Below are 25,615 nucleotides of genomic sequence, written 5' to 3' on the forward strand. Positions count from 1 at the left end.
CACCAGTCACGAAAGCTTCCAAGCAGCGAAAACTGTTCGTGCGTAATCATTGGGCTTTTCCGGCAACAAGGACAGAGCTTGTTATGGAAAACGTACAACCTTTGCCTTGCATACAAATTCGGAATTATAAAACCACATGAAAGAGGGAAATTTGCATGTGGTGTGGACCCACATAGACACCTGGACACATACTGAAAATCAGAAAATCAGAAAATCTGTCGTTCCTAAATTGTGGTCAGGTTGCAAAATTCGCCGAAGGCGTATATTGTTTTTTTTTCTGCATATCTTCAGCTTAGTGAGATGATAGAGGTTTCAACACTGACAAAGCTTATCAGGAAACACAAGTTTTCAAAATAGCCGTGTAGTGTTTCGGTAATACTATATAAATAGATCAGCATCATGCATTAGGCTAGAATCCAGGGGGGGGGGGTGACTCCCATATGAAAATGATGGGGTGTTCGTCGTACCTTTTAGGGGTCACGGTTTAGCCTCAAAAAGTCCACAGTGGGAGCTTTTGCGGTGCCTTTTGTGGTACTGAGCCGAAAACATATTACAGGAGATAATGTGTTATGTAAGAATTGGTACCTCTTAGGGGAGAAAAAAATTTCAGGCCACTCCCACAAAACAGGATCTTGGTATCACTAAGGGTTTCTTTTCAAAATTTCTGGGGAGCAGCCCTGTCTTTTTTATATGGGAGTCCCCCCTCCGGGGCTAGAATGCAATCCCAGGGGAGCTGTAATACTGCTAGCCGCTTCAGGCTGCAATAATCGTTGGTTGGAGCTCATTAGGAAAACAAAGTTAAAACTTTAGAAAGATGGTACTCGTTACGAAAGAGAGAAGCAGTCCCTGGTAGATTGGACTCTTTAACCGAGAAGCAAACGCAAATAAGCATCGTTTTGGATTTTATACTTTTTATTCCTGATTGAACAGTAATTGCATTTGTTTTAAAGAAAAACGTTACTGATGAATAAACTTTCACGAAAGAATAAGAAATTCGAACCAAATTATCCAGCATACAAATTCATCGTGTTAAGGGAAATTATATGAATAAATCTGTTCAAGCAATTCAAAATTCAAACAATGATCCATCAGTTATAATTACCTGAATTGCCTACTACAGGAATCTCGGTTATTTTCCGTATGTTGCTGACAGTTTTCAAAACTAGTTTGCTGGTGGCCTTTATACTGCGTAGCCAACAGAAGATTCTCTATAAGTGCGACTCTATGATTTGGTTAGTACTTCTCAAAGTCGGTAATAAGTTAAAACAAAGAAAATCAACTCTAGGTCTTGGGTAAAGTGTTGAAACACTGTCTCTCATGTTTGACAGGTTAGCACTGAGGCTTCGGAAGTTTCTCACCGATAGGTGGAGCAATTCCTTCCACGATGGCAATGACAGCTTGGTCACCTGGACAGAACTCAAACATATCGTAATAGTAGCTGCCGATAGAACGATCTTGAGAAAAGAGATCATCTGCCAAGCTTGGCTGGGGAACTGGTTTGAATGTAATTTGCTTTCCGGTGCTGTCTTGAACGATGATCTGCACGTTATCGTCGAAGGTTCCACCTCCTAGGAAGATGAACTCGATGCGGTGGTCTCTTGGGCGACGAGACTTCCGTTCAATCTTGTATCCCTGACCGTTACTGCTTCGTCCGATGATGGCATCGTTTAAGGTTGATCCTTGCGGAAGCAGCACTGCCAAAATGTTCTCACCTCCTTTGTCAAAAATGAAATCCTCTCCGGGATCAAGAATCACAGAGTAGCTATCTTTTCCCGCTCCGGACAAGACTCGATTGTCACCAGTACTCATTTGCGCCAACAAGGGCGTTGCGCCATCAAGGTTTATCACAAAGTCATGTTTGGGTCCTCCTGTAACCTCATAATAATCACTTCTTCCTCTCTTGACAAGCAGCATGTTGATGGCGTTTTCGCTCATTTCAAAACGTTCGATGTCCTCGACTTGAATTCGCTGTGCTTTGGTCCTCATGTCGCCGCCATTGTTAGATACCTCAAACTGATGTCCCTTAAAGAAGGTACTCTGTATGTTGCTGATGCCCTGCATGAATTCATCGATGGTCTTTCTAGATTCAATCAGTAAAATCCGTTCCTCGCCTTGGGGCTGCGTGTTGGGGTTATACTTCCTCATGGTCAGAAGGTCGAACTGTGTTGGGCCTCCCCAGATAAGGTCGTTCGTGTTTGCATCCTTGATCCTTCCCTCACCTTTAAACACGATTCTTTTCGGCTTATTCTGTACCGCATTCTCGTTGCTGCCTCTAACACGACGGAGAGCAACACTTCCTCCGGATTTCTCGACAAGTACTAAATCTGCTCCCGTTCCATAGCGGATCTCGTCATTCCCCTTTCCTTCCACGATTAATGTATTGTCACCATTGGTTATTTCGACGTCATCGTTGTCGACCACGATGGTGTCATCCCCTGGGCCCGTCTTGATGACATCCCTTTCTGGACCACCTCCAGTGACAGACGAACGGCTTCCAAAGAAGGTGTTGGTTATATCGATGATGTCACTACCGTTCCCGCCGTTGATTTTGACGCCTTTTCTGACAACAGCTGCCTTTAAAACAAAATGGTCGTCTCCTCCCATACCGTAAGCTTCACAGTTGTCATCCAACAGAACTTTCTCATTGACACTCATGCTTCCCATGAAAATCAACTTGTCGTCACCGTGAGGTGCTGCTTCAGGACAAAAAGTGAATCCTTGCTGAACTTTGTCAGGGCAGACTTCAAATGGCTTCGCAAATTCGTTTTTGTATGTCGCCATGAATAAGCGAACATTAGAAAGCTCAGACGAGATCTTAAACTCCTTTTTTATATCGTCAGCGGACTTCCAGCCCTCAGACAGATAATGATCACGTTTTATTGGGTGTGGGAAGGCGTATAACAGTTCCTTGGGTTTAAGCTCTTGAATAGTATTAGCCACGTTCTTTACCATTTCTTCCCTGAATTCCAACCAGCGTTTTTGATATATGATCAGCTCTAAAAATTTGATACCTTTCACGTATTCTGCAAGGTTGGAAGACCCAGTGAGGCGATCGATTACTGCCATGCCACCAATAGCGAGCGCTGCGGGAAGGCTTTGTGACAGATACAAATGATAGAATTCCAGAACGTTTCCCTTTGCGATTTGATCGATCATTTCCACTGTTGTCCCAAACGTCGGATGAGGTATCAGGGGGCCCAGGAACGCTTTGACATAGTCCTTGGCTTCTAGATTCTCTTGACCTGTCAATCCTGAAGCAACTCCTGTGGCGTATGAAGCAATGTACAGCGTTGCAGCTACTGCATAGCCAATAGGGCCAGCCGCGGCGGATATTTTAGCACTAGTAGACAGCACTTGAGCAACACCCATGGTCACATCGCCAGCCATGGCTGTTACTGAACTGGTTACTGCCAGGATATTAGCGGTGCTGACTTCTTGGTGAAGGGCCAATGAATTCACTACCGTGTTGTAGCCGTTGATTAGAAAATCAAGCCCATTGCCTGCGGCAGCCGAGAAACTCTGAAACTTCACCGAGTTAGGCCCCCATTTGGCTTCTAATGCTTTGAATACCCCCGATTTTTCCAACGCAAATGACATTCCTTGACCAAGATGTCCTCCTGTTTGCGTAGAAAGCCAAGTCTGCGCTTCTCTAAGTTTGTCCATCAGTGACGCATCTGTTGACACGACGCCACTCTTTAGTTTCTCTTTCAAGAGCCACAGGATGTTCCGGGCAGCGTTCAGGCGCTGAACGCCAGTGTGTACTTTGTCATTGGTCGGATTTGGCTTTGCTGAAAACCCCGCGGCGCTGTCAGAACGAATGACGTTGACGTTCTCGATTCCTTCCGCAAACGTGATAGATGCATCGAGGGTGGCCAGAGAGCCGACTACTGTGAAGCTCTGATCGGAGAAATCAGGTTTAAGGTTTGGGTTGGTCTGCCGTATCTCCTCAAGATATTGGGGCAGATTTACTTGATATGTTACTTCTGCTTGTCTTTGTAGTAATTTAAGGGCCTCTTCATTGGTAAGAACGCGTCCTGGCAAAGAAATAGCACTGCGAACCTTAATCGCGTCCAGTGTATTAAACTGGGAACGCGAAGGAATGATCGACACGAATAAAACGAACAATAGGAAGAACATCATCGTCCCAGAGTCCTTGTTCAAAGGAAATGAAACTAAATCAGTTCGTTTGGTGTTTAAGGTTGCACAATAAATTATGCAGTCTCTCAGAAAATGATTAGTTTGTTCATCGTTCCGTTCAGTTCCCGGACCGCCTTTTATACATGTTACTGAGAACGTACAGGTCAAGTGCACAAGGAAAATCTCTCAGCAAAGTCATCTTTAACTAACACACCCCGGCTTAGATTTTTCACGCGTATTAGTCAGTATATATGATATGGAAAAGCATGATTTGGGGACAAATATTCAACCACCAAAGTGAAATTACCTTGATATGTAAACAACATCTCTCAACTGGTATTTCATGGTTGCACTCTTACAGACATGGAAGTATATTTCAGGTTATTACTGTACATGTGGTGTTATGGGTCAACAGCTCTCTTTATTAGCTTTTATTGGCTTGTCCACTTTCAATTGTCAAAATAATATTTTTCACATGAGCTTTCTTCAGTGTTCCTGTATTTGCACTGGAAGTAGTAGTGATTAACGAATTGTTGCAATATTGCAGTTCCATCCCCTTCATTTGTGACTTACAATAAATTATGTAGTCTTTAAGAAAATAATTAGTTTGGTCATCGTTCCGTTCAGTTCGCGGACCAAGTGCAGAAGAAAAAATCTGTCAAAAAGTTTCCTGTGACAAACTTTACCTGGGTTTGATGTTCAGACATTGTACTCATTACTTGCTCAGTAGTAAAAGAAGAACACCAACCACCAAAAGGACACTACCTTGATATGTAAACGAAATCTTTCAACTGGTACTACATGGTTGCCCAAGTTATAATTACTGAATGAATGAACGCTCTTACAGACATTGAAGTATATCTCAGGTTATTACTGTAGTGTTATGGGTCAACAGCTTTCTTTATTGGCTTGTCCACTTTGTCAAAGGTAATATTTTTCATTTATGTTGTCTTCAGAGTTCCTGTATTTGCACTGGTATATTAATAGTGGTTGACGAATTGTTGTTGTTGTTGTTGTTGTTGTGATATATTGCAGTTTCATCCTTAATTTACGGCCTAAACCTGATGGTGTTCACGTAACACGCAAGCTTAAAGTCGAAAGCAAATTTCAATAAGGGAGCGAAAATCAATTTTACAGACTTTCGCGTTTTAGCTGCAGTGACCCTGGTGGTATCATAAGGATTCAAACAAGCGTTGAAGAAATCTTATGTTAAGGTATTAATTTTTATGACGCTTTGTTTCTGGTTTATTTTTGTGTGTTTGTTTTTGCCCCGGCTGTTAAATCCTTCGATATTTCTACAACAATAACTTGTGCACCTACTTGGGCAATTTTGGTTTTCATAGCGACATGGATCCCTGCCTCCATCGTGCCATGAGCGGTATTTTTGCGAGACGAAGTCAATCTAACTACACACGGCCAGGGCAAGCGTTCATGACATTTTTCGACGCGTGACAAAACATACCCAAAGGGGTGTTAACCTGAACCAGTTTCACATATCTCATTTACCCGAGCAGGCTTTTCCTGTTTTTAAAACGTCAGTTTTAGAAGTTTGTTCCTGGTGTCCAATTCAGACATATGTTCACACTCGCTGCTTATTTCCATTGCTCAATGTTATTGGTTTTGGAAAGTCTGTCCACAATCACACTGTTTTTCCATACTATTGTGTTGTACGAATTATGGGACTGTTCGTCGGAGTAGTTTACTTTTGTAGTAAATGATTATTACCTTGAGGTTGTTCAACATGCTCCTCAAGACAAAGAAGACAAGATGTACAATTTAAAAAAAAAACTTGAAGTGTGCGACTCGGAATCTGTCAAATCTCGATAAATCTGTCAATTTTCGGTTCAGCCATCTTTTTATTCCTCGCGTAACGGGGACGGATTTAGGGGCGGGGGTGTGGATTGGGTGGCTAGTTATCCCTTTTTGAAAAAGCAAATAGATAAAAAAAAGCAGATATGCTCCATTGCTTCTGCAACCCCAAGATACCGGTCCCTCCCCCCTCCGCCACCCCCCGCCCCCCATCCTTTGAACAATCCTGTATCTGCCTTAACGTAATTTCTGTCATAGTTCTGTTTTGAGAGCTGATTGGATAGCCGTGAGTTCTGATAATGACAGGGGTGTTATTTTATTGTTGCTGTACTGAGGCTTTTACAGCTGAAAAGCGCTCTCGATAACAACTGTCTTGTTATAATAAATGAAAATTGTATTTTAATAACTCACGTTTAAGTGAACGTTTATTGGCTACTTTTCATCTGGACCGGTTTGTTCGGAAGTCGGTTAAGGCTAACCCAGGATTAAAAGTTAACCGAAGTATAAATGTTTCTTGAAGAAAAATGTTTTTTACTGCTTATGTTTTGTGGAGTTTGAGATTATTAATACTCAAAACAGTAGGCCAAACAATATAGAAATAAAAACCTCGCCGCAAAGTTACAACACTGAAATCAAAATTCTCGCTAATCCTTGGTTAGCCCAATCGGGCTTTGAGTAACCCGGCCCCGATCAATTTTAATCATGGTTATTAAGAATGGTTCTTTGGTCAAAGAAAAGTCAAGAACAGAAAAAGTAACGCTATAATAACTTCAAGAAATGTATGGCATGGACACAAGAAAGAAAACATTTCTGGAGTTTCAAGGGTTCTTTGGACGCTTTCAACGATTCAACGCTCTTTGGAACATTGAATTTATAGCTGTGTTACTATACTGTCCTGTTGAAGGCGAAGGCTTTATTTTTTATTGGCTTCTTTACTTTGTCAACTGAGCAATCTATTTTACATGCGCTTCGTTAGTTTTCCGGAATTTGCACTGATATGATGAAGAATGGACAAGTCGTTGTTGTAGGCGGTGTAAAGACCACATGCCAGTTTAAAACGTTTAAAAAGTTCAGTTTAAAAAAACTGTAAGTTTCAGCTGCAGTAACCCTGGTGGAATCTGGTGGGAAGTGGTAACCTTACTAACGCTCAGACAAGCGTTCAAAAACAATCTGCACTGCGAACCTTACCGCACTTTTTTTGCACAATAATTCGATACGGATTATGTGAAAGCGAAAGTTCTTACGTTCTGCGCATCACGCAAGGCATGGTTTAAGTGGCACGCGCGCGCTGGGGTTGACATTGACGCAATCAACTACGCTGCCAGGTACACGACTAAAATGAAAGCAAAGCTTTTCTACTGTGACCAAATCAAGTTTTTTAATTAATGAACCTGCACTCAAACCAGGAACACCAGAATAGCAGCATATCGCTAACTACTAACTGTTAACGTCATCCAGCTGAAAGACTAGCTGTTATCTGTCGCAATTGTACTGAAATCCAACTGTAAACATGTACCTGCAGATGGCGTAGTACGCGCGCAAAACAAGTGCGAGATACGCAAATGTTTTACTTACTAGGGAGGTGACAGGAAAAAATGTAACGGACAACGTAAAAGTTTTCAAAAAAAGATCACTAACTCGAAAAAACGCGCGGTTACCCCTACATTTCATGTTATAAAATGGCAAGTGGCAAGCCTATTCAACACGTGATTAGTTTCTGGTTGTGAGCAAAAGGTATTTAGACTGTATTTTAGTTGAACCAGAGGAAGGTTTTCGAAGACGCAAAAAGCGCTGTTGCATCGATTTTGTTAATAAAAATAAACCAAAAATGGTTTTTATATTACCAGTTACCATTTAGTTTTAAGATCTTTATAAATGTGTTTGCTTTTCTGTATGAAAAGGCGAATTCTAAGAAAATCTGTGAAGAAATATCCTTTCCTTCTTTTTTCAGAAAAATGCTGATATCAGCATTTTTGTTGAGATTCAAGGCTAATTATCTCGAAAAAATGCGTGGCTACCATAATTTTTCTTTGTGGATTCCAATAGCCCTTGTAAAGATCTACTTTTTCCGCGTGGTGCTACCCTGGTGCAAAAACCTTTGTATTTAGTACGCACCGTCCTTGCGCACTTTAGTTTCCAAGAAATACGTTAAGTGTGAACACTTTAAGCCTGCTTTCGATCCACTCTACGCCCTACCACTATTACGCTCAGTATACACTACGCCAGAGGAACTTGAAAACGCAGCTTTATTTCCACGGTTTAGGCCAACCGTCTGCACTGATCCGTCACGAAAACGGAGCTTTTCGAAAGAGCTCTCAGTTCAAACCGGAGGAATTTGAAAACGTGAGCTTTACGTTTTCGTGTGAACGGAAACATTTTGAAAACGGAGCTTTTCGAAAACGATGGCGTTACGATAATAATGTGATTTTCCTGACCGAGTTTTCCTCAAACACAAATCCAAAATGACCGAAAATCGTTACGTTTTCAAATTTAGCCGGCGTAGTGTTGGCGAGACCTAAATCCCGATGCATCTGTCAAATTGTAATCCAGGCAACGCTCTTCTCTTTCTTCTGTCCAAAATTATATAGCTGTGCAAAACGGTACATATATTCAGAAAAAAATATGGTTTCCATGTTCTCTAAAAAAATAATGCGCGCTTGAGGTTTAGAAAAACTGATATTGGACGCGCAACCGGAACTCGAGAGCGTTCCGTAGTTTTCTAGGCCTCAAAAGAGCATCATTTTCTTAGAAAACATAAGAATATTATTTTCTATTTAGTTTAGAACATGATGGCATGAAAAAATAGAAAATATTTAAATCTGAGCAGGGGGCCGTGATTGCAATGGACACACAACATCCGAACATGGTAAAAGATAAAGTCTGTATACGAGCCAAGTTGCCCATCAGGCCTGAGCTTATCCTGGTTTCTGTAGCATGAAGTGACTAGGAGTATTTCTACACCCCCACCCCCGGAGGGGATGCTAGTCCATCGCACGGTTACCCCCAGCCAAAGTACTCATTTATACACCTGAGTGGAGAGAGACACTGTGAGAGTAACGTGTTCTTCCCAAGAACACAACACAATGTCCCCGGCCAGGGCTCGAACCTGGATCGCTCGATCCGTACATAAATGCCCAGTAACTTCCAGCCGTGCACACTCAGCTCCAGTGGCGGGTGTACAGCAGCTAAAGCTATTGAGCTAGCTAATTAAGCTAGCTAGTTAAATGGGTACCAGCTGATTTAATGCAGGGGGTAATCCTGCGATGGACTAGCATCCCATCCAGGGGGAAAATAATTACTCCTAGTCACTTCGTGCCGGAGAAACCCGGCCGGGGGCCACCGGGTTCGAACGCAGACTTTACCTTGATCATACATTTCACTTGCCTAGTTCCTAGGGACCGGTCATTATTTATCGCCTGTGGGGGAAGGGGGGCGGAGAATTTTTGGGGGGGGATCATTGGATTTTTAGGACGACAGAAGGGGAGATCAGGCATAACTGAGAGCCCAAAAGCGGAAAGGATCACTAAATGTCACATGCCCATACAAACTTGGTGGACGGCTATTTGGCACTCTAAAAAGTAACTTTGCAGTTTCCGAGCACTTGGGCTGGTTAGTTACTGGTACGTCAACTGACATCAATCACAGTGTTTTCAGTAGAGCGATGGAATTCCAGTGGCTGTAAAATCGAATGTAGCCACCTGTTCCGGTCATTAAAATTTGTACACATGTAACAATAAATTAAGACTTACAGACTGAGACGCTTCAAGAAGAAAATAGTATTTAAAAAGTGAAACAGCGCTACTTGCTACGTCCCATTTTATGATCATAAACAACTCATTTTCCGTAACACTTCGCCTCCCAAAATGCATGAAATCGCATCTTTAGCAACCTACAAGTTCAACATTTTCCGGGGAGCATACCCCCGGACCCCCCTAAGTTGGTTTGCTCCTTCGGGAGTATCGGGCCTCGCTTCAATTTATGCCGCCTGTTACGCTTTATTGGACGCCTGTGAAAACTTCTGCTAAGAACCCTGATCAGACATCGAGAAGACACGGATCAAGAGCCTGCACCATGGCGGCTTTATTAATCTGCAAGTCAACATCGTAGTTAGAAATATTATTTTCATATGACCGTTAAAAGCACTAAATATACACGTTGAAAGGTGAATATGTGTGCGAAGACATTGAGGAGGATCACGAAATTTATCAATAGCTATGAGGGGGGATCACTTCAATAAAATAACATTTAAAGGGGGGATCAACTTAATGTTGCTGTCTTCAGCCGAAAATCCTCCGACACTCCCCTGGCGATAAATGACGACCAGTCCCCGAGAAGGTTTTCCTCGAGGCCTTCACGTTCAATTGATTTCGGTGACGTATCCGAGAAGAACGGCCTGGAAAAGAACTCACTTTTTTTCTTATACTACGCGACTCGAACAGATTGACCGCGGAGAATATGATCGAGGATTAGGAACTAGGCACGTTTCTCACTTATAAGGGAAGTACTAGTAAACTGAAACATTGAAGCTCACACCATCTAGAAACTGTTCAGTTTTATTTCACACATGGCCCCGAAGACCTAACACCTAACTGTCAAGCCACCACTCATACATTTTATGGGTCACAACTATAGTTGTAGAAGCCGAATCATAGATTTAACTGTTTTCAAAAAATAAAGGCTCTATGCAGAGTTATAGGACATGTTAAATCAAACAATAAATAAATAAATAAATAAATAAACTGAGATATGTACAGAATACATTTTCTTAGTTTGTCATCCACAATATGTTTACAATATTGATTAACCATGAATAGTTATCTTAATGTTGAGGTCACCCGGCCACATGTTAAATTTGATACTTTTGAAAAATTGTAATTGACTTTTTTTTAATTTTTACCACTCCTAAATTGACTAACATTCGAATTGAAACAAACTGGAATAATTACGTCTTACGAAATCTCAGAATGTTATGCGCATTTAGAACAATGCCATTAATACTTTGAATTTCATTGACATTCACTAATTCAATAATTTCCACGTAAATGAATACCATAATTTAGCCAAACCCTTGGGCGACTTGAGGCGTAATTTGCATTAATATCTAGATATATGGCGGAGAAAAATTTCCTATAATTACAACTGAAACGTTTATCTGTTACAGCATTTCTATACATTGTAAAGAAATTAATTAAACTTTGCAATTGGAATCGTACAATCTCACCATGGTAAATACATCACTGATTGGAAAAGCATTTATACACTCAATATTATGAACAAACCTCTTTGGAAGAGGGACACAATGACAAATTATAAATTTATCGCGTATCTGAAACTCACACTGGTGTTAACATATGTTAATATATGTTCCACTAATTTACAGAATATTGAATTAATTCTGCTCAGAACCATTTTGGAAAATACTTTGTTTTTCTCTAGAGACTAATTTGCCACCAATACCAGACTTCCGTGAAACTTTAACTCAGCATTTACTGCGTCGTCGCATCTAAATGAATCGATCGTTTACTTTCATTCTACTCCTTTCCAAACGTAATGCTTGAATAATCTGAATTAAGAGGGAAAATGAAGCAATTGCCTATATGTCTCAATGCCTTATAAACTCCAGCTAGCACGTTCTAAATTTAAGGTGCAACGCCTCACATATAAGCTATTGGTGTTTACATCTGTGGCAAAAGTTTTATTGTTTTGTTTTGTTTTTTTGTTTGTTTGTTTGTTTTCTTGTTTTCTTGTTTTCTGTTTACTTTTTTGTTTTTGTTTACTACAGCTGCTCGACATGAGATTACCTAAATTGTTTCAATATTTAGCAATGCATAATTATGAATCGTTTACAAGCCAAGCAAATCTTGTGCATTTTACCCTCCTCCGATTCTCCGCCAAAATTAAGGTAGCCCACGAATGGCCAGGACATGTCCGCAATGCCAGAATCTCTTTGATTCAAGCTGACGTCTTCCTGGAAAATGTAACTCGATGAACTTCCCACGACATGGATGCATGAATAACACACTTTACACTCGCAGATTTCACACACCCGCGACCATTTTCCAAATATGGAGAATTTCCTGGACTGGCAGCAGAAACACAGCCTGCCATTGGCCAGATCTTTGTAGAGCCTTTGTTCAGGATCTAAGGCGCCCAAGTCTAGTAAAGTCAATGTTCTGCGCATGTGCTTTACCTCCGTCAGGGTCATGAGGATTTTGGACGTGATGGTGACAGTGCGCAGATTGTTGAGAGACGGAGGGAAGACTGGGTCGCATTCGACGTCGCTCATTTCAAAGCTGTTGAAATTTCTGTTCTTGATGCAGTCCTCGTCATCGAACGACAGAAAACTCGAGTCGCTAGAGTTGCTGGCCCGCCTCACGTTTCCAAAGATTTCCGCCGGTTTACTAAGCACGTTGCCGTCGATACATTCATCTTCGTCGGCCACCGTTATCAGTGGTGTCGACGATCGGCTGATGTTCGGCGATGGTTCGTCGATCTCGACGGTAGATGTCGAGTCCCAGCGGTTTATCAACTCCGTTAATCTGATCGCTGGCTTGAGACATTTACGTTTAGGTGGTGTGAAATCCATCTCGGTGAAAGAGACGCCAGTCTGTTCTTCGAAGTAGATCTCCCTCACGCTCTTTAAGACTGGTCTCGGCGAAGGTTTCAGCTTCGGAGATGATCGGATCTCATTCAATAACTTATCGTGCAAGCTCGGGCTCTTCTTTGGGTGTTGCTTCATCTTGCGAAGACTTGCCTTCGACAGCGGAGGTCTCGAGCGAATAAACTCCAAGATCATATCGTGAGCGTCCTTCTTTACTTGAGCGGTGATGGCGACGTGATTCAATGTGTGGCGCTTGGAGCGTATATCCTTAAGGAGGATTTCATAAGGCGAGAGCTCGTATGTGCTGGGCGGTAATTTCGCGCGATCGACATGTCGTAAGCTCACTCCCTGTCGCAGCTCCCTCATAACTTGCAGCCACAACTGCGCCCATTCTGCTGCTTGCAAGCTTTGCAAGAACGCCCAGTTTGTCGGCCCTACACCTCGGCCCCACGTTTGAGCGACAAGTGCGCGTCCATTGCAAAGTTGGTGAAGAAACGCGGACAATTCGGCGGCTTCGTTGACCAGCGCTCGACAGACAGCGCGAAAATGCTCACCGGGGTCGATAATGTCCCCAGGCAGGTGGCTAGCACACCGGTTCAAAACAGCCTCCAGCGTGATGTCCCCACTTTTGATCCCTTGATCTTTTATGGAGCAATTTCTTTGTTGTTTCGATGGAAGCCTTTCGCTTGGGCTCGGCAAATCGAAATGATAGTTTTCTGGAAGCGAGACGCCCTCGTCACCTTGGTCGCAATTCGTCATGTCCAAAATGAGTTTCTCGAGTTTTTCGTCGAGTTGTCGCTCCACAAACGCCTCCATGCCGTAATCAAGGCACTCGTATACAACGCTTCCCAAATCGAAAAGCACAGCGGACTCTTCTTGAACCACGGAAGATTCTTCTATTTTGCCGAAGAAAACGCTGCCATCTTTGCGAATTTCTATAGCTGAGAGTTCAATGCCGATTTTCTGCCGTATTAAAGCCCCGAAGCTTTCTTTCCGAATGGCGATCAATTCCTTTGCACTTTGATAACACACAGCCAAAGCTTGGTCTTCACTCAGCGGGGCTCGAAAGCATTTGAGAATCTCTGAGAGAAGCATCACTCCTGTGTGCGAAGCCAGATCGCTGTAAAGACACCTTCCGCGACGGTCGCGAAGGCAAATTTTTAACGTAATGGCGAGAGTGCGAAATTCTTTTCACATTTCGTGGGTGGTTTCATTAGAAATTCACACGGCTTTCTGAGGCATTTGTCCAACTTCTTCCTCATTGGCTCACGGAAAGTAGTGACATCGATAAATATTTTATTGCTGGCGGGAATTAAATTTACTCCATCGATAGAAACAGCAAATGTTGTGTTTTCAATGGTGCAAAAACAAAGAAAACCTACATTTTTTTGATACGGATCAACTCTCGAGGGAAGGAATTCTTTCGCGGGTTAAATATTTCCTTTTACACTCTTGTCCATGATTAGGCGGATAACCTTAAGGTTTTGCATCCGTAATGCTGCCTCTATTTTGTTTGTCAAGCATTTATCATCTTAAACGTGAACAAATGTTTTTGACATTTCCCCTCAAAATACGATGTTGACGCTGATTCTTAACGAACTGCCCCATAGAGCATTTTGCTCTTCATTTTCAAGGATAATTTGTAAACACTCAACGAAATTTTCTGTTCAATTCGCTGCTTTCTCCTGCTCAGTGTGTGTTGCCTTTGTTTTGGACCCCCAAGTCGAGGAAGATAAGACAAGATTTGTCGTTTGTATCTTGAAAAAATGCCTATTTTTCAGAAGAATGCTCTGTTATTTTTTTTCCAGTTTGCATAATTACTATGCAAATAGGGCGCCCACTTTTATTTAAGTCTCCGTCTTTCAATCATTCTATCCGGTCAATTAAAGTTGCTTTTCTTTTTAAGCTGATTTCATCGCATTCAAATTCAAATCCATATTGGGAACAGCCACATGAATAAATCAGCCATGTCTAGGTTGAAATGTTCAAAATTAAAGTGTCCCTTCGGTATGTTCGCGTTTTTGATCTATTGCCGACATCTTTGTCTCCGCTTTCTTTCCTTTTTGTGACTTTCGACCGATGAAGTTATTGAACAATATATGAAAGTGAACGCGCGAATATCTACGAGGATTTATGACAATTTTATTCGCTCAAAAAGTAAAATTAGCCGTGATCTCATAGTATCTTAATTCCTGATCCAGCCGTTTCGATATCCTGTAGGCCTGGTCATGAATTTTAACAGCCCAATCGTGCGCGCAGTCAGGTCTTCCTGTGAAAGACGATTCTCTATATATAAAATGGCAAAAAGAAAATCAACGACAGCTAGATTCGACTCGTCTTAAGTATTTTAATAGCCACAAAACCGCACGCCTGAGGTCATGATTTAGAATATGGTATTGAAGTGGACAAATTAAAAATAGCATTGGCATGTTACAGTTCTTGTTAGTTTACAACTTCATTATTAAAAAGCTGTTTTTAAGGAAGTTTTGTTATGTAATTCCAGGCAAAGTGAGTCTAAAACCGCTTTTGGAATTAATTCCTCGCCTATCTATTTCATCTTGTGATGAAAGAATCTAACTCGTTCAGAGTATAATTTGATAATTGATAATGTTAGCAAGAGGACATTTAAATGATAAAAGACAAGAGAATATGATCTTGTAAAAGACAAATAGCAACAGCTTGTGCTGTTTCGCCAAGGTTATCAGTTTTTGCGGGTTTTACTGCAAATAGCAACTTCGTTCAAATATTCTGAACAAACTGCTGCTTCAAGTTTGGGAACATGCATGAATTTTCACACGTGTCCTCGCACGGGTACGATGACAGTTTACTTTTCATATTATGACTTCCCACTTTAAACTGACTCTCTACCGTGTAAGTACTAATTTGATCAGATGACATTTCCTATTCTCCCCTCCCGTTTTATGTGTCAGCCTCTAGTTTGTCTCAGATATCTTAAGTCAGTGTCATAATTACTTGCTATCTCACCGACTGTTTTGGCGCAAAAAAATATCAACAACCTGATCGGAACTAAGCTCGAGCCATGTGCCGATTTTCACAGACCGTCCGGCTAAGGAAATTAAATGTTTGAAGAGACAGGCAGACTAGTCTCAGCTTATTTGAAAGCGGTGACATCAAAGCAAAGTCAGACAACAAAAGCGTCTGGCTCGAGGATGTACAATAACATTTATAAGCTAACTTAACTGAAAATGATTTTGAAGAAAAATCCAAATATATGAACAGCGTAATCCTCGAATTCAGCAAATAGAGCTTTAAATATTGTGAAACCAGCTAAACAAACCTATTTACTGAAGCATATATAACCAGGTATACTACGATTTCAGATCAATTTGCTAAATGTTCGGGGCCCAACCGAAGATTAATTCGAATCCACTGCATGACAAATTACTCGTAAAAAAACGGCGAAGTTATCACATCCGGGGTATCACAATTAAGTGCAATGAACCAGTGAGAAGTCGACGCATAGCTAGTGTCAGGTGCGGCTAACCTCATTCTCGTCCCCAGTGCTACTCGCTGATCACGTGACCAAAAAATGGAGGCTCTGGGGACGAGAATAGGCTTATTTCGAACCCAGGTCTCCCAAAACAGAGTGACATCTGGGTATGAAATTAAGGCGCGGGGAAACACTGATGTTGGTACGCTGTGATTGGTCAAAGCAAGTTGTATTGTAGAGAATCGCTTTATAATGAATGAAAACATTTAACCTCTGTTCAATCTACCAACGTATTTAGACAATTAACGAGGCAAAGGATTGTAGTTCAGTGATAATTAGGGGTGGTTGGTGGAGGGGGGCTGGGCTGACGTCAAAGCCAGAATCGGCGAGGCAAAAGCCGCTTTCCTGCAGTTGAGGAACATCTGGACTTCCAAAGAACTGCTACTACAGACCAAGAGCAGGACTTCCAACAGCAACGTCAAACCTGTCCTCCTACTCTATGGATCAGAGACGTGGATGGAGGACAAGCGCTTTCGTCGATGTGGCTTTGTTGATGCATTCTCGCTTATCGTCTATCATTGGACTCACTGACGATCACCGTTTACAACAAGCTTTGATGTTCATCCATCGTTTCCTCTGGGAGATTCTCATGATGGCTGGCTTTACCCATTGCTGAGAATTAGCCCAAATTTAACTAAGAATATTTCCGTCTGCGACGCAGCCTAGAAATCGCCGAATGAAATTTAACTTTTTATTGAGATTACAACACCCCCATCCAGGTCCTTTCAGACGCTTTACTACAAACTGACAGCATTTTTTACGCATGAGTGTTTTGGATTCGGCAATGGAACCAAAAACTCGACGTAGTCCCAACGCAATATTCAAGTTTTAATTCCGACCAGACTTTTGAAATAAAGAACAGATAAAGTTACCTGTAATTATGTTATAATAATTAGTCAGGAAGACAAAACATGATCTTGTAGTGTTTATAATGTCATAGCAACAGAGCCGCCAGGTAAAATTACCCACAATGCTTTTTGTCTTGAAAGCTCGAGCTTGGAAAAATCCACCTCTTCGTCGCGATATTGCCACCACAGCCCCATTGCTCGTTCGTTATTGGAACTCTTCCTTGCAAAGAAGTACAAGGAATAGTTTTGCATACAAGGCCAACTCATAACTGAGGTACGCGATCTGCATCTGCTTCCGTGAGTCGTTCTTTTCTGCATCAAAGTTCTCCTGCGCGCGCTCGAACCTGGGACTTGTTTCGTTCGTGCTGCAATGCTTTGTTGTCGGAAATAATCATAAGGTTTGTCGAGAACTCGAAGGAATTTGTTCATAGTATTAGATACCTCTGGTTAGTGTTCACCCACGAACTACATCTTGGTGATTTAAAGACACATTTACACCTCCTAGTTAGCTATCATGCGGGAAGAAGACGTAGAAGTTGCGATCAAAGTGGTCGTGGTTGGCAATGGAGCCGTTGGCAAAAGTAGCATGATTCAGAGATACTGCAAAGGCATTTTCACCAAAGACTACAAGAAGACGATAGGGGTGGATTTCTTAGAACGGCAAGTCAGGTAAGGGGAAACAATGGGTAAGGTTTTTATTAACTGTTGAACCAGCCTCCAGGAATAATGATACAGTCTATCAAAAGACCGCTTGGTGATTTTCTGATAAATGTTATACGATTTCCGAGTCGTCTCTGCATATTAAAGCAGTGTTTATAACCGTGAGTAATCGTTTCTGTTGTTTTTAGGTAAATTTTTATTCAAAAAAAAAGGTGTTTTTAAACAATTTTTTTATTCGTTTCAGTATACGGAGCGAAGACGTCCGGCTTATGTTGTGGGATACAGCAGGACAAGAAGAATTTGACGCCATAACGAAAGCTTATTATCGAGGTAAGTTTTTCGTACACTAATGCTGCTTGTCTGTATTAACGGTGTGGAAGTAAAACTGTGCTTTGCGATCTCTGATTATTACAGTTTTCGAAAATCTTCAGGTTTAAATGTAGTACAAGCGTGAAAAGAACCTGATTTGTTTCTGTTTTATCGGAATCGATTTCAAAAGAAAACTCTCGAATTCCATCGGGATTGTACTTTGGAGCGGCAGATTTGCTAAAGCTTTGCACAAGTTTTTGTAATTAAATTGCACGTTGCCTCAGTTTTTATTCGGATGATTTGCTATCCTCAATATGTGCAGGCTATGGATTATTAACAATATTCGATCGGGTTTTTATATACTCTGGCTAGCTACCTTTGTCATGGGGGAAACTTTTTAATTTCCTCTTAATTTTCGAATTCATGAATTAACACCGTACTGTTTTGGGTGGTTAATTTTTTATTGAAAAATGAAGGGAAAGTAATTGAGTCACGTTCACCCTCTGATGGGTTTGTTTTTGTTATTATTTTTAAGCTTACTTTACATCATTCTCTGAAGTTTAGCGCACCCTTCGGCCTTCATAAGCAAGTGACAATATCATAAACAAGTTTGCATTGGTTTCTTATCATAAGCTTGACCTTCGCATAAAAGTGACAGACGAACAAGGAAAATAGGTCTACCCTTGTTTCAAGAGTTTTCATTTTGAATGCCTGCGTTTTTACGGAGATGATAGTCTTTGTGTTCTTTGTATTGTCGAGTTCTTTGTAGAGAGCGTGAGTTATGAGCACAATAGGGGTCCTTGCATACTGTAAAATCCTTTCCGCCTGGCTGCGTCCGGTGAATATCAAAGATCAGAGGCATTCGAAACATCATCGGTATAAAATCTTCCTTCAGATCGCTGATAATTTCTATTTTATCCATGTATGAATGTGAAGAACTGTCTGGATCTTTTAAGATACCCTTGCATGAGCCCCCTGAATAAAGAGTCCATTGTTCATTTCCTGACATCCTTTGACATTAATATGAAGATAATGATGTCACACATTTGGTATGTTGATATCAGAGCGGTGACACATGCTGACTTCTGAAGCGACTGATTGGCCAGGAGTTGAGCGTATTGGACAAACAAGTGTTAACAATCAATTTACTTGTACTTAAAAAGAGAAGTATGGTGTTATTAGGTAGTAAACAGACTCAGTGTTTTAATTTATTTCTTTTTGCATTTTATAGCACAAGTTTGTGCTGGACAGCAAAGTTGTTACTTTAATTCTTAGTAGGAGATCCTTGCAAATTACTGATTGAATAAAAGCGGTCTTAGAAAAAAATTCCTTTCATGGGGGAGGTATGGGTATCGTCTGGAACTAGGCATATATTGCTGACTGATGGAAATCAACAAGGATCAAGTAGCATTAAGTAATGTTTCGCACATTGATCAAGTGTTCTTTTGCCTTGTGTTCTTGACTGTAGGTGCACAAGCTTGTGCCATAGTATTTTCAACTGTTGATAGAGACTCATTTGAGGCTGTAGAAAAATGGAAGTTCAAGGTATAGCTTTTTCATTATTCATATTTATTTTTTTGATACCTTGCAAGAATTTGCCAAGGTGATCAAGCATTACTTCCTATGGCCTGATATCATACATTTATGGGTAAGGAGAATCAAAGTTAGATAGTTTAGCATGCACTGCCAAGGATTGAAGAGATAACAATTATCAATGCAGTACATGTATAGGATTCAGCATTTATTTGGTATTTGGATTTTTAATGTATCTATTTGGAGACAATTTTGAGTATCATGATGGTATCAATCGCATTCAAGATCTAGAGTTTATGACTGGCCAGTGAACTCTGGTCTTTGACAAGACACTCAAAACCCTCTGTCAGCTTTGTTTTTTGTAAGGGTGGGTAACACCATTGAGCAGGTGAATCATGGTAAGATGATAAGATGACAAGGTGATGATAAGATGATAAGGCTGGACAAAACCAACTACACTATGCTCCGAATAGTGATTAAACTGGTGAAAAAACTACGATCCAACCTTTAAACAACCAAGGTTAGGATTATTTGAAATGGGAACCAGCAATTTGCTGCGGCAACGTGTCAAAATTGTAGTCTGTGTATAACTTTGAAGGGATTAGTATTTGGCCATCAAAAGGGCAGAAGCACTACATAAAGCTCTTTCTTGATCATACACATTTTGCGTCATCCTTTTACAGGTGGAAGAAGAATGTGGTGGTATACCAATGGTATTAGTTCAGAACAAAATAGACTTGATTGATCAAGCAGTAGTTAAAGTGTAAGTGAGATTGTATTGGTGGATTATTTCTTGTCATGTTTTCAAGTTAACGTATGTTTCTTTGCAATTGAAATATTGATCTTCGTAGTTGTTAGACCTGTAACGTCCAGTTGTGTTCAGGGCTGTCATTAAGTTTTGGGTCACCTGTTACCTTGATCTTCACTCCTTGATCTTCACACCCATTATTTATTTGTTTGGGGGTTAAATGTATCAACAACCAGCAAGTTCACTGGTGACATCACAGGCCCATCAAGCACAGTCAGCCATAACTGGTGTTATGGGTTACAGTCCTTAATGACAACTCTGGTGTTAGTACACATTACATGTAGTAGAAGTCAAAGGAATGCATCTACGATAAGGACAGTGCAAGAGTTATTTGAAAATTCTCTCAACAATGCACAAGTCTTTAGGCCTTTTGAGAGAATGTCCAAATATCATGAGTAGTGTAAATTCTTTATTGTTCAAGTTTTCATATTGTTACATTCATGTTTATGCTCCCTTCCTGTAGCAACTTCATTCCAAGTGTCCTGTAAGGCCTCATGTGTGTATGATAGTATCTTGAGAAAATTTTGGATGCATGCGTGTGTATTAACTTTCCCTCCAGTGCAAACTAATTAAGTTGATGTTAAGTTTGTCTTCTATCAGTCAATCACAAATTAATTAATAAGAAACAATTTTCTCAGTAATGTAACAATATGGCATATTAATTGTGCCATTAGTAAATTGGTCAGTTTTATTAAAATTCTTGATACCAAAGTGATCATGGGAAGATCTAAATTGTACTCCACTGCCCTAAGTATGCGATTTGATTAATGACCCAATCTGTTGCCTTCAGTCTAATTTCAGCTCTATTTTACTTCGTTTCAGTGAGGAGGCAGACGAACTGGCCAAGAAATTAAGGTTAAAATTTTATCGAACCTCGGTGAAAGAGGATCTAAATGTAAATGATGGTGAGTGAAAATGAGTTTCATTTGCATGGCATGAGTTGAATGTGCAGATGAAATGCATTTTCGTGTAAGAATGGTTTCACACAGAGCAAATGGCAACTCAGAATGTTAGATGTCAAGGTAACATCGTATGAATTGAACTGATTTTTATCGTAGCAATAATCGACCTTTTCTTCAACTAAAAGCCATTATATCTAGCAAAAAAAATTTACACTCAAATAATGATTAAGAGGTGCAGTGTCATGATGGTTAGGGTGTTAAAGCAGAAGTTTCATTAAGGCATCGGGCAAATTGATAGGCTGTGAGGATGATTTTGCTTGGCTAGTTTGACCATCTAGTGAAAACGTTTTCTAATAAAAAAGTTCAGTTCAAAAAGTTTTTCCTGCCTGTGAAAACCAGTTACCCTCCTGCTGAGAATGGTAATGAAACCCCTGGTTAAACCCCTGATCATGACGATCATGTGGTCTGGCTTCAAGTGAAACATTCTTCTTGTGTAGTTCTTTTCATAAATTGCTTTGTGGATTTATTTCCTTGCAGTATTCATGTATCTCTCTGAGAAGTATTTAGAAATGTTGCAGAATGCAGATGTAGAAGAACCTAAATCATCTCAACACAAAAATGGTAAAGTTTAACAAGTTTTGTTAAGTGTAGTGGAAACACTGTTTCTGGGTGGCGAGGTAACTTGAAGTTTTGAGTGCTTCTCTCCCCTCTCCCATAAGTATAAATGGGTCTTTGCAAACTGTTGACTGAAGATAAAGTAATTACAAAATGGCGCTTACATGTACACAAACAAATTCCCTGAGTTAAGCATACAAAATGTGTCAGAAAGTTCAAATGAAATCCAGACATTTTCCAACAAACAGTTTTAGCTTTTTATGACTGCAGAAACTTGGGTTTTGACATTTCATGATTGCTTAAAGAAGGGCTGAAAGATAGCTATTTGGGTAACTTGACTTGATTCTGAGGAGGAGTAGTAATACTTGTTTTGCCCCTAAAAACTGTGAATTCTGTCAGTGTCGATAATGTACTGGACTAGAGCAAAGAAAAGTATGTTTTTACACATAATAATAGAGTGGTTTTCAATTGAGTGCTGTAAAACCAAAACCAAATTGACTACTTACCAAGTAGACTACTCAGTCAATCTTAAACTGTAGTAGACCAAAACCAAAGTAGTTGCCTGATTACTTTTGACACCCAATTAAATAGCACTCTATGAAGATGAAGATCACTTTTTGATAGATATACATGTATTATTCATTGTTTCCCTTTATTTCACAGTTGCTGGAATGTTTAACACGGCCTCGCCAGTAAATAGTTCACAAAGTGCCAACAACAATGCACGTACAACACAACAAGTAGAGACTGGAGATATTATCACATTAAAACCAAACAAGCAAAGGACAAAGGGCAAAAAGAGCAAGTTATCATGCTCATTGTTGTGATATTTGAATTTCTGGGCACTCTACAATGCTTGTACAACTTCACTAAATGAAGCATTACTGTATGGAGACTGAAAAACTGTTTGAAAAGCATTCTCACCAGGAACATCAATTCTTGGACATCGTCCATGCACAAGCAACCAGAATGGAAAACGTGTCCATTATCATCACTTATGGGTGAAAATAATTAATATTGGAACAGTTCTGTAAATCATGGTTCAGTTATTAGACAAGCTTGACCTTGTTGTTTTGCTGTCTTTAAATATATTACTACAGTGTAAAGACATCTATGGTTCTCTTGAATTAATATTGTTTCAAATTTGGGGTAATTTGGGTGGAGAAAAATTGCATCAACTGATCATTACGTGATCTTAACAGACAAAATAATATTGCTCAGTCAAACAAGGTGAATCAAGGAAATTGGTATCATTTTGGCTTTATAATGATAATTAGTTTTTGTTTATGGCAAATGGCTTGCACATTACACGGCAACATGGGCGTGATTGTTTATGAGAAATGTCCATTAAAAAAAGAGCTAGTTAACTCACGTGTACTAGGTACGATATCTATGACAGTTTACAAGCACAGTGGTATTGTTCAGCCACAGTTATGTTATAAAAGGTCATTCAGGGACGTCTATGGCGTACCTTCGATTCAGGAAGTTTACAGGATTTGGTCATTTTAGCTCACTTTGCTTTGGCAAGGATAAATATTAGCTCTCTCCCTCTTGCTTATCTTCTTAAATAGAGGGCATTCCTTGCACAATCTTCCTCCCCTCAGTGGGAAGGAAAGATTACTTGTTAACAAACTATGAGAATGTCTGCATAGGAGGCTACCTCTTGCCCAGTCAAGCATCACTCTTTTTTAATGAGTATGGAGTGTACAATTTTTTTCTCCCTTTTCAGATCACTTGCTCAGACAAACTGTTGCATTTTAATACTGTCAAAATTGAGATTTCATCCTTACTTTGGTTTTGAGAGGTGCAAGTCATAGTAATAGTGTTAGATTTTTTTATGCTGAGTCATTCCCCGTTGTCTGCTGGGGAGTCTTAGCTAAGTAAATATGTTCCTTATTTTTTGTTTTGTTTTTTGTTCTGATAATAATAATAATAATAAATTAGTTTATTCACTTATGCTTTTGATTTTTCTTAATTCATTGCCAGTAATTTAAAATAGTAACAATAACTACAACAATAATAATAAAATAAACAAACTTTTATATAGCATGGAAATCTGGTTGACAGAGTTGTCGTTAGTTGTTATCTAATTACAGACTGTGAGCCAGGCCAAATCTAAATATCAGCCAAAAGATAGAATAATATTTTGCAGGTTTATGCTTGGTTTCCTTGCCCTTTCGTTCTTCAATCAGAGATTGAGTCTAGAAATGTTATATTTCAAAGGACGTCCTTGAAAAGCAGGGCTGTAGTCTAAGAAAAATTATAAGGAGCCCAAAGGTTCCTAACCATGAAATCCTGAATGCCCAGAACTTAAGCTTGCGTGAAAAAAGTAAGTTTTTCTGGTCACCAAAAGGCAAAAGCTAGCCTCAAGTGGCACCCTTGCACTTCCCAGGCACAGCCCTGAAAAGATTAAATTTTGTTCAAGTTCTTGATAGTACAAAAAGTCTATGAGAGCTTAAAGTTAAATGTTGCAGGGAGAAAAGTAATATATTTTTAAGTTACATTTCACTTATGAAATTTGAGCTCCATCAAAGTTATAACAAACAGTAAATTCAGCTTCGCAAATTAAACCAATTAAAAGTGTCCACTCTAACTTTGAGTAACTAGCTCTTCCAATAACATTCAACAATCGTAGCTATTGTAATATTTATATATTTAAACAATCTTTGTGTTACCAGTACTTTTAAAGTAACATTTTAACTGTTTTACAGGGTGGCTATGGCATTAACATTTGCTGTTAACACAAGACTACATAATATTTTCAAATTTAACTGAGGTTATGAAGAACTCGTTTTCTACCCAGAACGGTATTGTACTGGTGATAACAAACAATTTTGTGTTCCTGACAGCAAGTTTTTTTCCTGCTGAAAAATTTGGTGAAGGGGCTAACACAAACTATCTATTCACATTTATTGACCAGTATCATCTAGCTTGATAGGGTTCATTCCCCAGCTGGGGAAGACAGCCCTTTAACACAGGGGCAGATCTAGGGGGAGGGTGTAGAGGGTGTGCATCCCCTCCCCTGAGATGATACCTTCATGTTAGCTTTAATGCGCTTTTAAAATTTGTTAACCTCACCAGTCAGTTAAACCATTTCTTAGTGGTGTACCCCTCCTAAGAAAAATCCTGGATCCGCCCCTGTAACATGTGAACTTTGTCTCACTAGATTTCAGTCCCTTAGCAAAATGACCTTTGTGAGAATCTAAAATGAATGGTTGTACTAGACTGTCAAATTACAAATTGTCCTTGTTGCCATATGGAATTAAGTTAACATTAAAATTTTAAGCCTAGCTAGAACTTTGAAAATAAGATAATTGTTGTGTTTATTTGGATAACTCTCTAATAAATTATAATTGTTTTGGTCATGGATTTGGTTTGAGTTCAAGTAAGAAAGTAACATTTATTTATTAATATTTCGATGGTTCGGTCTTGCTTTGTTCTACATGTGTTCTTAAGACATAAACATAGACACATTTATTTCACTTGGACAACACACTTAGCTATGGTAACAGTGCATCCCAGTAGACTTAATAAGCAGAGTCTACAGGAAGCACAGCTAGTTTACAGGTCTGCCAAGAAAACAAACTAAATTAGGCAAATTAGGCAAATTTATCCCATCTCCTTAGGAAGGTGCTTTTTCCAGCTTTCTGTTTCGAATATCACACCTAAACGGTACTTGAGGCCCGGGGGGTGGTCGTTGTACCTTTTAGGGGTTAAGAAAGTGGTTTTGGTCCATCTTGGGGTGTTAAGCCTCAAAAGGTCCAGAGCCCGGGGAGGGGAGTACATTATTCATATATGGATGCTGTTGAGGCTGAGTGTCAAAAATTGAAACTTGCCGATTTCATTTTTTGTGTGGCAATTCCTGGTTTCCTTAGTTTAGAT

General features: G+C 40.0%; 2 protein-coding genes across 4 annotated transcripts; one reads left to right on the forward strand and one right to left on the reverse strand.

Moving 5' to 3' along the window:
- Nucleotides 1–10,483: 10,483 nt before the first annotated feature.
- On the reverse strand, nucleotides 10,484–13,804 carry LOC145463341 (protein spire homolog 1-like). The gene has a single exon (XM_081447094.1). The coding sequence runs from the start codon at nucleotides 13,640–13,642 to the stop codon at nucleotides 11,765–11,767; it is 1,878 nt and encodes a 625-aa protein (XP_081303220.1). The 5' UTR covers nucleotides 13,643–13,804; the 3' UTR covers nucleotides 10,484–11,764.
- Nucleotides 13,805–16,969: 3,165 nt separating this feature from the next.
- On the forward strand, nucleotides 16,970–25,098 carry LOC145462929 (ras-related protein Rab-23-like). Of its 3 annotated transcripts, none has more exons than XM_081446603.1 (8): nucleotides 16,970–17,304; nucleotides 17,412–17,575; nucleotides 17,811–17,896; nucleotides 19,344–19,420; nucleotides 20,092–20,171; nucleotides 21,039–21,121; nucleotides 21,656–21,739; nucleotides 22,397–25,098. In XM_081446603.1, exons 2-8 carry the CDS (start codon nucleotides 17,421–17,423, stop codon nucleotides 22,558–22,560), a joined length of 729 nt encoding a protein of 242 aa, XP_081302729.1. In that variant the 5' UTR covers nucleotides 16,970–17,304; nucleotides 17,412–17,420; the 3' UTR covers nucleotides 22,561–25,098. The 3 variants fall into 3 exon arrangements, with proteins under 3 accessions (XP_081302729.1, XP_081302730.1, XP_081302728.1); XM_081446604.1 differs by having other exon boundaries at nucleotides 16,971–17,180; XM_081446602.1 differs by having other exon boundaries at nucleotides 16,972–17,575.
- Nucleotides 25,099–25,615: the final 517 nt, after the last annotated feature.

This window comes from Orbicella franksi, chromosome 12 (assembly GCF_964199315.1).
Source record: "Orbicella franksi chromosome 12, jaOrbFran1.1, whole genome shotgun sequence".
NCBI lineage: Eukaryota > Metazoa > Cnidaria > Anthozoa > Scleractinia > Merulinidae > Orbicella > Orbicella franksi.